The sequence below is a fragment of the Calypte anna genome, chromosome 5 (genome assembly GCF_003957555.1).
Source record: "Calypte anna isolate BGI_N300 chromosome 5, bCalAnn1_v1.p, whole genome shotgun sequence".
NCBI lineage: Eukaryota > Metazoa > Chordata > Aves > Apodiformes > Trochilidae > Calypte > Calypte anna.
The window spans coordinates 12088108-12103267 of NC_044250.1; the positions used below are offsets into that span (position 1 = coordinate 12088108).

The 15160-nt window shown below is 42.3% G+C and overlaps 1 protein-coding gene across 1 annotated transcript; it reads right to left on the bottom strand.

Moving 5' to 3' along the window:
- Positions 1-298: 298 nt before the first annotated feature.
- On the bottom strand, positions 299-13696 carry UEVLD (UEV and lactate/malate dehyrogenase domains). The gene is made up of 12 exons (XM_030451420.1): positions 13617-13696; positions 11849-11933; positions 11139-11201; positions 10249-10412; positions 9372-9507; positions 7972-8096; positions 7280-7385; positions 5279-5449; positions 4209-4382; positions 3568-3652; positions 2793-2916; positions 299-2088 (listed from the first exon to the last, which is right to left on the bottom strand). The coding sequence occupies exons 1-12, from the start codon at positions 13656-13658 to the stop codon at positions 1924-1926; spliced, it is 1440 nt and encodes a 479-aa protein (XP_030307280.1). The 5' UTR covers positions 13659-13696; the 3' UTR covers positions 299-1923.
- Positions 13697-15160: the final 1464 nt, after the last annotated feature.

The following is a 15160-nucleotide window of genomic DNA, read 5'->3' on the forward strand; positions in this document are numbered from 1 at the left end:
TTCCGCCAGCGCCCTCCGCTTCCGCCCGGTCGTGACGACACTTCCGCCCGTGGCGGGGGCACCGCAGGGCCCGAGCGGTCCCGGGGCGGTCCCGGAGCGGCCCCCGAGACGCCGCGGAGCCCCTGCGGAGCTTGGCGCGTCCAAACTCCTTGTGGGGACGCTGGGAAAGCCGCTGGGGCGCGGGTTGTTGTGCGGGTGGAGGGGGGGGGAGGGGAGTTCCGCGGGTGCGGAGCCCGCGCTGCTCCGCGGGGCAGAGTTGTGAATGAAGGCGACACAAACACCACCAGAGCGACATTTCTGCGCAATAGGCAAGATCAGTTGTTTTATAACACAAGCATCAACCTACACGACAGCTCTGCAAGACTCTGCGGCTTTTGATAATGAAAACAGTCACTAAAAGCCCCCCGAAGAACCCCAAAACCCGGCGTTTTCACACGAAAATAAACGCCCAACAGATGGAACACAGCACCCTGGAGAACAACGGGAACCCACGGTCTTATGCAGCTTCTCCCAAAGTCAGAGAATAAAAGCTGAGCACCCCTCAGTCCTGCCCCGCTGGGGTGGGGTTTGCTCAGGTAGCACCAAAGTTGAGTCCCTGCAGCCATCACCTCCCCTCCTGCCCCTCCTGATCACCGAGAAGGAAACCCGAGTATTCCGTGAAAGAAAAGCAACACAACCAATTCTGCATTACTGACTTTTTCCCTTCTGCTTTTATCTTAATTCTGAGCTCTGCATTAGCTCGGAATTCCTTGTGAGTTTGGTTCTTAGTGAGCTACAGCTGGAAGGCACAAAGGGATTGGGGTTTTGCTCTGACACAGATCCTGCTTTTGCTTAGACAGCTTCCCCATTATTAAAGCAGTCACACTTGCCAATTCTGACACTGCACAAGTGGAGCCCACATCTCCTCTGCCTGCATCCTGGTGCTGAGGTGAATGCAGCCATGTACCAGAGCAGTGAATCAAGAGGTCAGAATGCTCAGAACCCCCCTATCTTAAACCCCTGCTTTACTGATCTGCAAATACACCTCCTGCCTTTTCACTGCACCCCTGGCCTCCCCTGAGCAGGGTTACAGGTTCTCTTGCCTCCTCAGGCTGAGGGTGCAAAGCTTACTGACATCAGCTTGATTTGGAACCAGGCCTGACCTCACAGATACTCCTGTGCTACTTCACTGTCAGGTTTTATTCTGCTCCTCCCTTCCAGGAAGGGCACCTGCTGCTCCAGTGCTGTGCCACAGATGTACTGGGAACTGCAGCTGCCTCTGAACACCCTTACAAAACCAGAGCAAACAAGTCATGACCACAAGTCTCAGATTTCAGTAAACACACAACAGAAATTCCTGTCCAATACTCTGGGTTTGCAGGATGCTGCTAACATCATGCTTTTAGCTTTCCCCCTCACACTGATGTCAGAGCATCTGTGACAGGAATGAAAGATCCAGCAACCTGCAGCCCGTGGTGCTCTGAAGAGCTGGAGTGTGGCTGTCTTTACTGGCCATATTTACTGATGCAGCCCTGCAAAAGCAGGAGGAAGAGTTCTGTTTGGCTCTGGAGCTTCTGCAGAGCTGGGTGAGCTGCTCTCCAAGACTGTGTCCTAATAGGGGTGCAAAGAGCTAAGAACAACTCAAGAAGCAAGCTATAAGTAGCAACAAAAAACAACAGGCAGAAGTCACCTTAATGTAGGTAAAGCATTCTTACACGTTTCCCCACCTCAGTCTGGCTCACAAAAGTGCACCTTTCAAAAAAAAAAGAAATTACTGTGCAGGGCAGTATTAAATATTTAAACCAAAACTGGAAAAGCACTTTTTGAAAGTAAAGTAAAAAGCCTTCTTGTTTTACATAGAAACCTGTGTATATACCAAGCAAACCTTTGTGCCTAGCAAATGTCCACCCTGTGAGCAGACACTGTGGCTTCCCTCCTGCTTGCTTACAGTTTCAGCTGCTGCTGAAGGTCATGAATTGATCCTGCACAGCTCTGCAGCTTCTCTTGCACTAGTGGATCTTCTTCTAGTTTGACCATTTCAATCACTCCGTTGGTTCCAAGAATACAGGGGAGGCTTAAGAACACTTCACTGTTTATATTGCAACATCCCTGAAACAACACACAGAGACAACTGTCACACAGCTTCCTTGTTTCTGCTCTGTCTGAACCCAGCAACTACACAAAATAACCTGGTAATTTTAATTCAGAAAGGGTATTCTGTTATAGGCCACGTTTTGTACAGGTAAAATTTTAGTTATTTTAGATCCTCTGTATAAAAACTGTAAAATATTACTGTACAGATGAAAAAAATCTTGAGCCATGCCACACTTGAAGGAGTTTCCCAGGATGGATATATCAGAGCTCTGCTGTTCACCCAGCCACAAAAAGGGACACTTGACAGTAAACTATCATTAACTCTTTTAGGACCAAACAAAAGAAATATAAAAATACAGTCAGAGAGAGCTATCTAGGGCATATTTTTCAAGTGCTGCTCCACTTGAACCCATATTCATTTTGTGAAAAACTTAATGTAGCTGACATCCCTACGTTTCCAAGTTTGCACCATAGATTTTATTCATTTTTAGAATCTATGTGACAAAACTTTACATTCTGTAGTTACTCTGTTTAAAAGACTGCTCACTCCTCTATACCTGCATCTCACTGAAAGCAAGTTTTGCAAGGAAGTAACACAGTTCTGCCACTTCAGAGCAGTTTCTGATAGTGAGATGTCTGTGCTACTAAAACTGATGATCATATTCAGTGTAAATAATGTCATTACAGTGCCAGCATAACGATACCAATAACAGATTTACCTTTGCCAGAGTGGATACAGAATGAACTTTTCTTTTATCTCTCAGTATACTGTCAGTCAAATCAGCAACTGAGAGCCCAACAGACCAAGACCTCTGCCCTTTTTCCTTTAGAACTTCCATAGCTCTATATAATCAGAAAAAGGAGAAAAATTGTGTTTAGATTTTATTCATTCCTGTTTTGGTTTATACATAAAACCCAAAAGACAGATGAAGTGCACCAGATCAGGTAGAGTGCAGAGCAGAAAAATGATTCTTGGTTTTGGCAAACAACAGAAGGGAATTAAGATTTGCTCTAAGGGATTTCTTTATGTATATCTTACACACACTCTGAACAATTCTTTCCTCTGCCAAGAGGTGCAACTGATATGTGGCTAATTAAATTGGGTAAGTAGATGCAAATGTGTACACTGCTCTGAAGTAAACTGCTTCCACACAAGCTCTGAGAAAATTGTGTCAGAAGCTCATCTATGATTTTTAAAAAACACAAAACAATGGAACTGGCAGCTCCAATATTCTGGTCTATATTCTGCAAAGCTTCTCTTGTCCTTGGATTGTCACAGGCCCATTACTGACAGCTTCAGAAAAGCAGTGGGCACACACACACGTGTGACAGTGAATGTCACTCAGGTGTACAATTTCCTATAAACTCAGTGTGTGAGCATTTCAGAGCAAATTTCATCCCCTTCAGAAAGAGCTGAAGGAAAAAAAATTCTGCAAACACTGAGTGCCCAAACATGAATAAAAAAAAAAATCAGGTTATAATGGTATTTATTACCTGTTAGCCACCTTTTCCCTTAGGTTACGAGCAGTCATTGCTTCAGTTTGATTTGCAAATAAATTACAGCTGGTCCATGCTGGTACTAAACAGAAACAACCAACATTTAAATACACATATAAACAGTGTCTAAAATAGATCCCCAGATAAGGTGGGGAGCAGAAAAGAAACATTAAGTAAATTAAAACTTTTCTTCTCTTACAACAGCCCAAATATAGCTGATGATTCCTTCCAAGATTCCCTGGACCGTGGAAATAAACTCTGTAACAGCACCTGGCCACAGAGACTGCTTATAAATTAATATGTAATAATTGTATCATCACTGGTAACCTTCCATATACTATAACACATTTCCTTTCTCTTTCTGTCCCTCTAACCTGTATGGTTATAGCAAATAAAAAGCATTTCAGGTTGTATTTTCTATGTTTATTTTTTTATTGTGACAAATTCCAAGTGCTTTTGGTACCACTCCAGGTCTACAGCTGGGGGCATGCACCAAAACTGTATTATTTTATTATTTTATTATTTAGAACCATTATTAGGGAAATCTACTACCCTACTTACCATTACCTTATTTCCCTCTCACTAAAGCACTGCTAGGGTATGATATACTCCTGGTCATAGCAAAGTTATCACTTTACCTTTGTCTTCACCTTGTTCACCAACAATCCAAGCATCTTTTGCCAGCAGCTGTGCTTTCAGAAGGTTTGTCAGTATGTACTGGAATCTCTCAGTATCTAGGCTGGCACCTACTCCAATAACTCTGTTTTGGGGAAATGCACTCAGCTTCCATGACACGTATGTCATTACTTCAACTATAGGTGAAAGAAAAATAGGTTGAAAATGAAGGACAACTCAAAATTCAACATGACTGCAAACTACAAAAAAACTCAGTACACCAAGCTGTTTTCTTTAGAAAAGGTGTAAGTATGTAAGAACACAGCAGGAGCTTATTCCAACCTATAAATGAGGTGAAGGAAATTAACAGCCCAAGTAAAGTTTTAGGAGAAGTGAAACTTCAGAATGAGTTGCCTCCCTCTATCAAAAATCTCACATGCTTCTAAATTTAATTCAGCCAGTGGTTAATTTCCTTCCATTTGGCAAGCCCTCTTTTCTCCACCTCCACAGCTCTGAGTGACAGAAGGGTAAGAAGCACCAGAGAACCAGAAAAGGGCTTTCTTCAGTGTGCTCACAGGACAGAGAGGCTCACATGTACTTCTTTACTTTTTCAGGAGCATTTTTTGTCTTAGCTCACTGTATTAATGACCCAACAGATTTAAACTTGCCAGAGCTGCAATATTTACTCTCAACACTCCACGAGGTTTATTAGTAGTGTGTGAGTCTGATCACACAGCACATAGCACACATGCATCTATCCTTACTGCACAGGAGAAATGTATACATGGAACTCACAGCTCACAAGACAACAGCCAGTGGATGCTTATCTTGGAGATACAGTCAGGTGGAAACTATGCACAGAAACATAAGTACATACCTTTCATACAAAACAAAGCATACTATTTTCTTTTATCTTGGTAACAGTAAAGAAAATACCCTCAAAGACAGTGTCCTGCTCAAAGCTGAAAGGGAAAACATCTTTCAGAGTAGCAAACAATTTTGCCTGAGTGGGTGCATATGGCAGTAATGTTTTTAAAAGAGGCCAAAGAGGAAGCCAGCTGAGGGACAGAACCTAGGGTGAAATTCCACATACCTGGATGAGAAGCAACAAGGAGAACAGCATTCTGACTGTAGTGGGATATTGCTGGGATAATTCCTCCAAACAAATCCACGTTGCTTTGTATGACATCAAGGTAAGTCTGAGCATTACCCAGAGAATTAACTGTAAGTATCACAACTTTTGAATCAGCTGAAGCAGAAAAATCTGAAAACACAGATAAAACATAGTTTTAAAAATTATGCCATTCTATCAAGTTTTGGGTACAAACCAAAGATCCATTCTAAAGGCTGAACTGCAGCATCCAGGTTAGTTAGTTAGGGATTCTTCCCTTCCTATCTCCTCCCATATTCCCCAGTGTGGAACCTGGGGTGCTTTCACAGCACCTGGAAAACACAGCTCTCCCACAGAACTACTTTTCCAATTTCATGGCTGGCAAACACAGGAGGCAGACTGCAATTTGTCCAAGCTTACAGAACAGAGACGAGAAAACATCTAGATTGGGTTGAAATATAAGCTTTTCCAAATCATCTTCACAAGGTAGAGAAAAAAAAATACATGAAAAGTCTCCTTCATTTTTATTCCAGTTTTTAAAGAAGGGGAAAGACTTCTACTCTTATCTGAGGTTTCTGATTTTTGACCTTATTTTTGCCCTTATACCTCAATCAAGTGACCTTATAGCTCATTAAAAGTGTTCCAAAAGTCCATTTACAAACTCAAAGACATGTACTTATCAGTCCAAGAAAACAAACAACTACATTCACTGCAGAAATTCTTAAGTCTTGAGTAGATAACTCTGAGTACCATACAAGTGACCAGACTGAACACAGAAACAAGGTAATTTGAGTGTCACACCACTTCTGGAAACAGCCAAAGCAGAGGCCAAGTGCTCTGACAAATTGGAAGCATATTAAGGAAGACACAGTTAATACCAGCTTGCCCCAAACTTACATATAAGCATACTAAAAAAAGAGGTGTCAGGGTATAAGCATATAACAGTACTGACAGCAGCAACATACAGGCTTTTTCTGTCATGGCTAAATGTAAATCTGTAACAGGTAACCACAAAGGCAGAAACAGAGGCTTGTGACAGGGCTGCACAACCATGGCTCAGGAAAAAATGTGGTGCCAGTAAAACCTGCAAGATAAGATCAAAGGATGTAGAGCAGGCAATGTCAGGTGCAGAATAAGCAGATAAGATGCCTGGTGGAACCAGAACAAGTCCCTGCCCCTGAAGTAAGATATACTACAGTAGAAGTACAAGAAGGCCCCACATTTCATCTTGCAGAAGGCACAAAGAACATAAAATCACCCCAGGCAAGCAAGGAGAAATGGGGAAGTTGTTTAATTCAGTTCCATCCTCCCCTGTGGAAAAGCTTTCAAGCTGCATCACCCCCACATCTGCAACTAAGACCATCAAAGACTGGAGCCAGCACCACTTCTTATGGGGACACAGCACTGTCTCTGTTGACTTGTAGGCTCAAAATTAATTGAGGCCAAGATTGTTAAATACTAGTTTTAATATGCAGTGATAGTGATTAAGAACAATTGGCTATTAAGAACTCTGTGCATGTTTCATAAACATCAATGGATTGGAGGAACTTGAAAACTTACATTTATCTGACTTTTTAACACTGCTCTCACAGTTCTCTCTAATTCCCTTTTATCTATATATTTTTCCCCCTTCCTTCCCTCTCTCCACCCATGACACTGAAGTACTGGTTTGCCTTTTCCCTGTTTCTCTGAGTCCAACTTCAGCAGTAGCCTCCTACCCTGCAAGTACAAACTCACACACCTCTACTTCTATAAACAGAATGAAAAAAGCCTGAAAGAAAAATCAATGCAAGTTTTGCTGAGTCTTCCCTTCCCAATTTTGCCCTGAAAAGATGAAGAGAAACAAAAAAAAAACATTAAAGACAATATCTTCTTAAACATATAGCCAGTGCCTTTGTAGCTGCCCAGGTGCCCTGCTCTCACTAAAACACAAGCACAAAGACACAGCACAGCACCCTCTCCCATTCCAGCAACATCTGATACCTTTGCTGATCTCCACATTTGGCAGAGCAAAGATCTCCAGGTCCATGGTCCCTCCTTTTGCTGCACCTTCAGAAAGGTCCAGAAGAACCACCTTGTCTGCAGCACCCTGTGTGAATACAAATAGTGCAGATGAGCAATATAACAAATCAAAACTTGTTCTGGTGGGGGTGAGGAGTAAACCCCAGTATTCCTCCAATTCTGTGTTTTGTTGTACTGTGTATAAACCAAATAGATTTACGGGCCAGAATTATTGTCAAATCACAGGAAAAATAATTTACTTTTGGGGCTAACTGGAATTGATTTATTACAAAACAAACAAAAAACTCAAAAACACATCTCTGGGAAGCTGTAGATGTTGAAGTTACTGTTGTGTCTGGGCATACAGCTGTCATGAGCTACAGACCAGCTAAGGGCTATCCCTTTCCAAGGGACTAGCAGGTCATAGTTGTAAAAAGCCACCCCTCAGGCAAGAATTCTTTAACTAAGGACTTTCAAAATAGATGAATTTAATATTCAACCCTCTGTATATAAAAACCCAACAAAAAACCAGGTAGTAACTAACACTTTAGTCTCTAAGTTAACTGAAGAGCAAATTACATAAGCAGTGACACTGAGTTATTTCTACATGTTGGGAACTAAGAACTAGGTTGGAACTTGATTAATCAGGTCTGTTATTTATAATAATTACATACCTTTGCTGCAACAGCTAGCACACATGCAATGCCAAGATCTCCAGCCCCAACAACAGTAATCTTGTTAAAACATCCTTCATATTTGCCACCACAAATTTTACTCTTGGATTTCATGTCAGTGTCTCCTACAATTAAAAAGAGCCACAAACTTAAGTGCCAGTCCACGCTGCATCAATACAAGTATTGCTGCTTCATAAAGGATCACTGTTGTGCCAGAATTAATCCAAATTACATAAATTTATTCAAAACAGCAGTCAAGCCTAACAACAGAAAATTCATCAAAACTTGCAAGGTTTAAAACACAAATATTCCTCTCTGGGTAGGAATGTTTTTTCACTAAGCAGAAGAGTGTAACAATGTGAAGAAGCTGACACCAAGACCATACAAACAATACCCTCCTTGCTACTGTGCCAGGTGTCTATATATGCTATGTAAAATGTTCTGTATTTTGAAAACACAAAGTGGATTTTGATTAAAATGTGGCAATCTGAGGCTGTTTAGCCAATGCTACTGGTAACATAACAATCCTCACTGACTGCAATGCAGAAATTCATAACAAACATTGTTTGACTAGAAATGTGTAATTTGCACACACACTTGTGCTCCCAGGTGTACTGTGTGTGTACAGAGTTAGCAAAAGAAACAGCAGAAAAGGGTTAAAGGGAAAGGTTTGCCCCAGCTGCCACAGATCAGCATCTGTGATTTCACTAATTAAGAAGAAAAGGATGACCTAAAGCAATGTGTCAGGATGAAGAACAATGGGACTGGAGCCATAAAACATCCAGATTAAGAAAACATGAGAAATGTGAAATTCAGGAATTCTGTCCAAAACCTACAACAGGTGAGATAAAAATATGGAGGCAAAAAAGCCAAAGGGCATCCACTCTCAAATGGTGTAAAAGGCAAGTCCAAAATCAGCTTGTCACCTCTGAAGAAGAACCCAAGAGACATGGTATGTCTGCCTGCTGCACACCAGTGACTGTGGCTGGAGGGGCTTCTGACTGTGGATGTGAGGGTGAAAATGAATGAGATCTGAGACAGTGACTGTGGATGCTGTTATCAGGTTCTTTACAAAGAAATCACATTTCCCTTGCACATCCCACAGAGAGTTTTGCTGCAGTATTTCCAGCAAATTAGTAGTACCAAGTCTACAGCATCCTTCAGTAGGCTAAAATGCAAACATCCAAAATAGCTGCTTATTCAAATAAAGAAAACATGAGCTCGTGGTTCAAAAAGAGGCACTTTTGAGTGTACAGAGAAAACACCAAAAAATCAGATATTAAAACTGTGCAGACATCTTTGTGATACCAAGTAATAACAATAAATAAAACAGGTATTTGTAGGATATGAACAGATAGGATGTAGGAACATTACAAGCAAATATATGAAAACATCCACACCTTCAGTAATATTTGCAATGTAGGAGAGAAGTTCTGATTGTCTGGCTGCATCCAGAGGTGACAGTGAATATAAAGGGAGCTCTTCCTCAAATTTTGCAATCATTTCCTTGATTAATCCAATGACAGTTGATTTTGGCTGAAATATAACAATACAGAAGAAAAAGAGTTGACAAGCCATTTCATTTAATGGTATCAACTACTGCAGTTTTCATAAAGAACCATAGCTATACCAAATTTAATCAGATTACAAATACTGACACCTCTAACACATAAATAGACACTAAAGGTAAGGAAAAGCCTTAGAATTTCTAGATCAACACTGAAAAATACATCCCATCTTTTTCAGAAAACTAGCATTCATTAAATCATTTTTACTGGCCTGGCAGTCACATTTTAAGCAAGTTGTTTAATGCAGTGCATAAAATCATTTAGCAACAGCACTGGCTTCTGAATCTCTATGATAAAGTTTCAGAGTTCTGCTGAAAGAGCCACACCCAAAAGGTAGGAAATTCCACTGAACTTTTTTGAGGGATGCTCATTTGATCTGGTATCCTTGTTCATTATTTACAGCAACAAAGAAAAAAGTATCAAAGGATTCACATGAGGCTTGTACTATTTTATAAAGGCTTTTTTTTTTCCTTCAACCTAAAATAAGTCTCCTTACAACTGCTTATTAATTGCTTTACAATCACATCAGGCTGAAAGCTCTAATTTCAAGAAATCTAACATTCTGCTTCTCATTCCATAATCATTACATATTTAACAAAAAATCAGAAAATTAAAAGTCTCAAACCCCACCCACTCCTCTTCACTGATCTATGAAACTATGTTTTATTCCCAAATACTTCCCTCCCCTGTCAGTCATTCCAGCTCTTACATGGCTCCAGTTCTGCAGGTAGGGCAAATAAATCCTGCCATGGGCATCCACGTGCTTCCCCACTGCAATGCCCATGTTCATGGTTGGCTTCAAGTAGCAAATGGGGGGAGCAAAGGGATGAGAATCCAGAATCCACAGATGAATTGGTATGTTATAGGAATTACCTGTCCAACACAGAACAAAAGTCACTGCTAATGCCTGCACTGGCACTAAAAAAGTGGCATTTGTGCATGTGATCCAACAAAGAAAACAAAACATAACAAGAAAGAAAAAAAAACCTGGCAGATCACTTTCTAGAGTCACACTGGAAAGTATTTATGTTCTTTAGCCTTGTTAATAAAAGCAGACTTGTCTGCTACCTGTTGTGCCTTGCTTAATATAAAGATCTGGTTTGTGTCCCAGGCTATCCTATCAGCCAACACCTCCCCTTTTCTAGGCACAGAAATCTCTTACATCTCCTCATTTCATACTTATTTTAAGACTCAACAATTGATGCAAAGAGGCTTCTCCTCTTCAGAGGTTTACCTCAGACTTCAAAGGCTTTAAGTAACAAAAATATAACTTGCCTACTAGTGATTTGTGGACACTGCCTGTACAAGCAGAGGGCTTGCAAAGTTCAGGCAGCCTCCAGCAGATCCAGAGTTTGCCTACACAGTCTCAAACTACGTGATTTTTTAATAGTTAACCACTTATTTAATACCACTTTATTTCACATCAAATGAAAGCACTTGTTTATGCAGAAGTGGCTTTTGTTAATTCATGCAAAATCATTTTTAGCCACCTTTAAAGAAGCTGCACAGCATGTTGTGAAGAGATGGTACTCAACGTATTTTATAACTAGTAAGGAAATACTGTAACTGGTAAGGAAATTATATTTGACTTAAATTTACCATATTTCACTGGAACAGTACCACTAAAATTCAGGAGGTCCTTCTGGGATCCATCCTTGAAGGCTGAAATTAAAAATATGATTTTTAAAAGTAGTAACAATAAAACCTTTCCAATCTTGCAGAGCAATCCAAGTCCCAACTACCAATATACAATGCTGATTTTGCTTTAGAAATCCAATACACTGCCCCTGAAAGAAACAAGGCTAAAATGTTATTAAGATTGCCCCCTCCCCCTTTGAGATAATTCCTTAATGGCATCTTAATTAAAATTTTATTAGTCTGAAAATCTCCCATCCTGTGTAATTCTGGTACTTAGGAACTTTCCATCAAGGGGGGAACTTTCAGGGTGAGGGATTCTGGAAGTTTCACTTGATAAGCTAAAGACATCAAAACACTTTTAATACAGTTGTGGGATATGGGGAAAATGTTGTTACATACAAAGAATGTTAAAGAACACCAGTCTTAGGTAATTACTGAGAAGCTAAATTAAATGTAATTATGTAAATGAGTCACTTAGGTTTTTATATAAATGTATTCTTGGAAGAGCTTTCAAAAATAGACACATGGCATGAGAAATTTTACTGCAAGACAAAATAAAGATAGGAAACAAACTGAAAGAGATTCACACTATTCAGATTCTATCACACACAGTCTGAATCCCTGGCAGGTAAGAATCACAATTACTTCAAAGTAACTCTATCACTTCTTACTGTAGGTGTTAATGGAGAATGTGAAGTTTGGGTAGATCTTGTTAACATTCTTCATTTCTTCTATGGTCAGGTCTCTGAACTTATACTGGGGAGGGAGGAGAAAAAATAATAAAAAAAAAATCAGTAAAAAAATTGTTTTATATCAAAAGTTTCTTTTTTCATTACCAGAGATAGGGAAAAGGAACGAAGGGGAAGGCAGGAACACAAGAGGAGAATGTAGTGATTGCTTGTAGCATTATAGCTATTTTGGTGTGAAATAAATTGTGAAAAAATTGATAGAAAAAACTAAATTTAAAAGCAATCTTAGGTCTGCTGTTGCCTCATTAGAGCTGGAATTCTGAACACCACCCCTCATATACCATATACAGCTGTGTGAGCAGAAGCTTAATAAAATTTAGTCTCCTCTGCACACAATAATTAAAACCAGTATGAAAGTAGAAATCTCTCCAAAAAAAGCTGTCTTATTACTGGCACAATTACTACTAGAAACTCAGATCCACCTGCACACATTTTAGAAGTTTCATGAGACGTTGATTACCACAAACATATTAAATGTGTAAGTAATTAGCCTTTGGGAAATTTTCTGCATGTTTAAGCTTGAGAGCCGAGACAATTCAAACACAACAATGCATCCCACTTTCCTGCCTGCAGACAACACGTACTCACAGAAGCAGCAAAGCTTGAAATGTGATCTGAAAGATCAGCAAGAATGAAAAAATGCTCCTTGGTTTAGATTGTCCATGACCAGCACCATACCTGAGCTCCCAAGAGATTTGCATCCTCCCACATCTTAAAGTTAAGGAGAATATCTTCCAAGTGCCTAGGTCAGAGCATCTGCTTCCCATTTAGGAAGTCTGGAGCTGTCCTGGAGCCCTCACCTAAGCAGACCCAGGGGTGCCAGGGCTGCTCCCTGCTCTGGAACACTTGTCAGGCAGTAGCAGCTAAAAATCTACATTCTCTTCAGGAAGGAACCCACCAGAAACAGCAGCACAGCTGCGGGGAGGTGCAACTATTGTCCCCTCTGTACAAGAAAACACAAAGCTGCTAAAAAGAAATGCCTTTCAAACAGCTCAACCTTACAGGATACTGCAGGCTTAAGCAGTAAAAAAAAAAATTAAAAAAATAACGTAGATAAATCAAAGGTGGTCAACTTAGGAGACTGAACACATTTTCAGAAGTGTTGGTACATCTGGCTGTGAAATCAAAGCCGCCTTTCCCCACCTGGCCCCCTTCCTAATGCAAAATGAGGGATTCCGGGAGTGGTTTTGTTCTTTTCTGAAGATCAGGAGATGGATGAGGTGAGTCCGAGAGGGACCTTTCCCCTTGCACACCCACAATCGTTTGGCACCACCGAAGCTGAGGCAGGCGTTCCCCTGCTTCCCGCAAGGGAATTGAAGCCTTTTTTACCTCAGAGAGATGCTACAAAAATCTATCAGAGACACTAACGCAGGGATTGTCACCAAAAATCCCAAAAAAACCAAGCAGGCGGCACACTGGCAGCTTTCCCCACGGGTGACCGTGTCCGTGGCACAACCACGGGCGAGGCAGCGGAACGCTCCAGCCCGGGGCGGGGAACGGCACCGCTGCCCCTCACCCCCCCCCCCCGCCCCGCCGGCTGAGCCGCAGGAACGGCGCCCGGGGGAAGGCGGGGACGGCGTCTCTCACCCATCCCGCCCGCAACCGCACTCCCCGTCCCCTCCGCCCCGCCTGACCGAGCGGGATTCCCCCCCCGCAGCCCCGGTGCCCCCCAGCCCCTCCCGCACCGCACCTTCCCCAGCTGCTTCCGCAGCGCATCCTCCGACAGCGCCATGGCGGCTCCCGGCAGACCCCGCGCGCTCCGCCCGCCCCGCACCGCGGCGGCCGCGCCTCCCACAGGGCAGGGCCCGGAGTGCGCCAGGGAAAGGCGGGGCGGCACCGAACGGAACGGAACCGAGCCCAACCCAACCCAACCCAACCCAACCCAACCAACCCTTTCGAAGTGTTCCTTCGAATGGGTCTGCGAGGGGGAGGTCGAATAAACGCTTCGGTTTTGTCACTGCCACCGGAGAATGCAAAGAGCGCTGGGCTGGGCGCCATTTGCACCCCTCAGGCCTGGCAGCCAGGCCGCGGCCTCTAGAGAGGGCTGAAATCTGTGGAAAAAAAGTAATAATAAACAAGAAATTCAGCTCTCTGAAAGCTCTCTTAGCTGCATTCCTCAAGCTGAGGGGCAAGGGAAGGTCAGAGCTGACACCCATGGCTGGAGAGCCGGTGCCTGCAGGAGCCTCACACAGGATCCTGGAGCTGGAGAGGAAAAATCTGCAGGAAAACATTACAGAGCCCATGTGGAAAGTGAACGAATGCTTCTCCAGCAGATCGATTCTAACATGACTGGACTGTCACGTTATTTTTTTCATAACCGATTTCCCAGAACGTGACAGAATCGCAGGCCATTCTCTCCTGTCCTTTCCTCTCCCTACACTCTTGAGGATGCTCCTGGCTGTGTGCAGGAGCAGAGTTGTGCTCCCCGGTACAAGATCATACACAGGGACTCAGGGATTTCTCCCCTGTGTGTTCACAGTATCACAACTTGCGAGTTTACAGAGTTAGAAACACATTAACAAAAATATGCTGTCAACTTCTTTCCCTGCATTTATTTACCTCTTTATTTTTAAGCCTCCCTGCCACACAGCAGAAAAACTGCCTTTGGAAAGAGTGGCTGATGGCCAAAAAGTGGAAAAAGCAGTGGGTTCAGCCAGGTCAGTGGAGACAAACGCCAGTCCTGACCCCATAACCTACCAGGAACTTGGTCTCTACCCTGAAGTTCCTTTATGTCTCTACCCTGGTCACTGAAGTTCCTTTCTGTATTTCAGTTTCTCTGTTTGCCTCTCCCCTTCCCCAGCCCAGAACCTCCCAAGCATTACACAGTAAGGAAGCCCACAATACAATTGTCATCCCTGAAGATGTTTTCTGGTGATTATTTACTTCATCTGTGTACATTTACACATGGGTTCAATAGCCTCTGCAGTCAGGATCATGCTGAAGTGAAGCACTGCCAGAGAGGTACTGGTAATGCCCTGAATAACAAGGGTGTTCTGCTAAATGCAGTTTTTAAGATAACCACACCTTGCCTTACACCACTCAAAACCAGCTGTGCCAACACTTCATTACCTCTTCTATCTTTAATTTAAAACCACAAAGTATGTTAAGCATGTCAAAAGGTTTCTGGATCTCTAGTCTCATGGAAAAATAAATGTCTCTACACGGACATAAAGTGACAGGATCATCTATGGGGTGTGATTAAACAGCATGCAGTTCTGTCTCGTGGAACTCAAG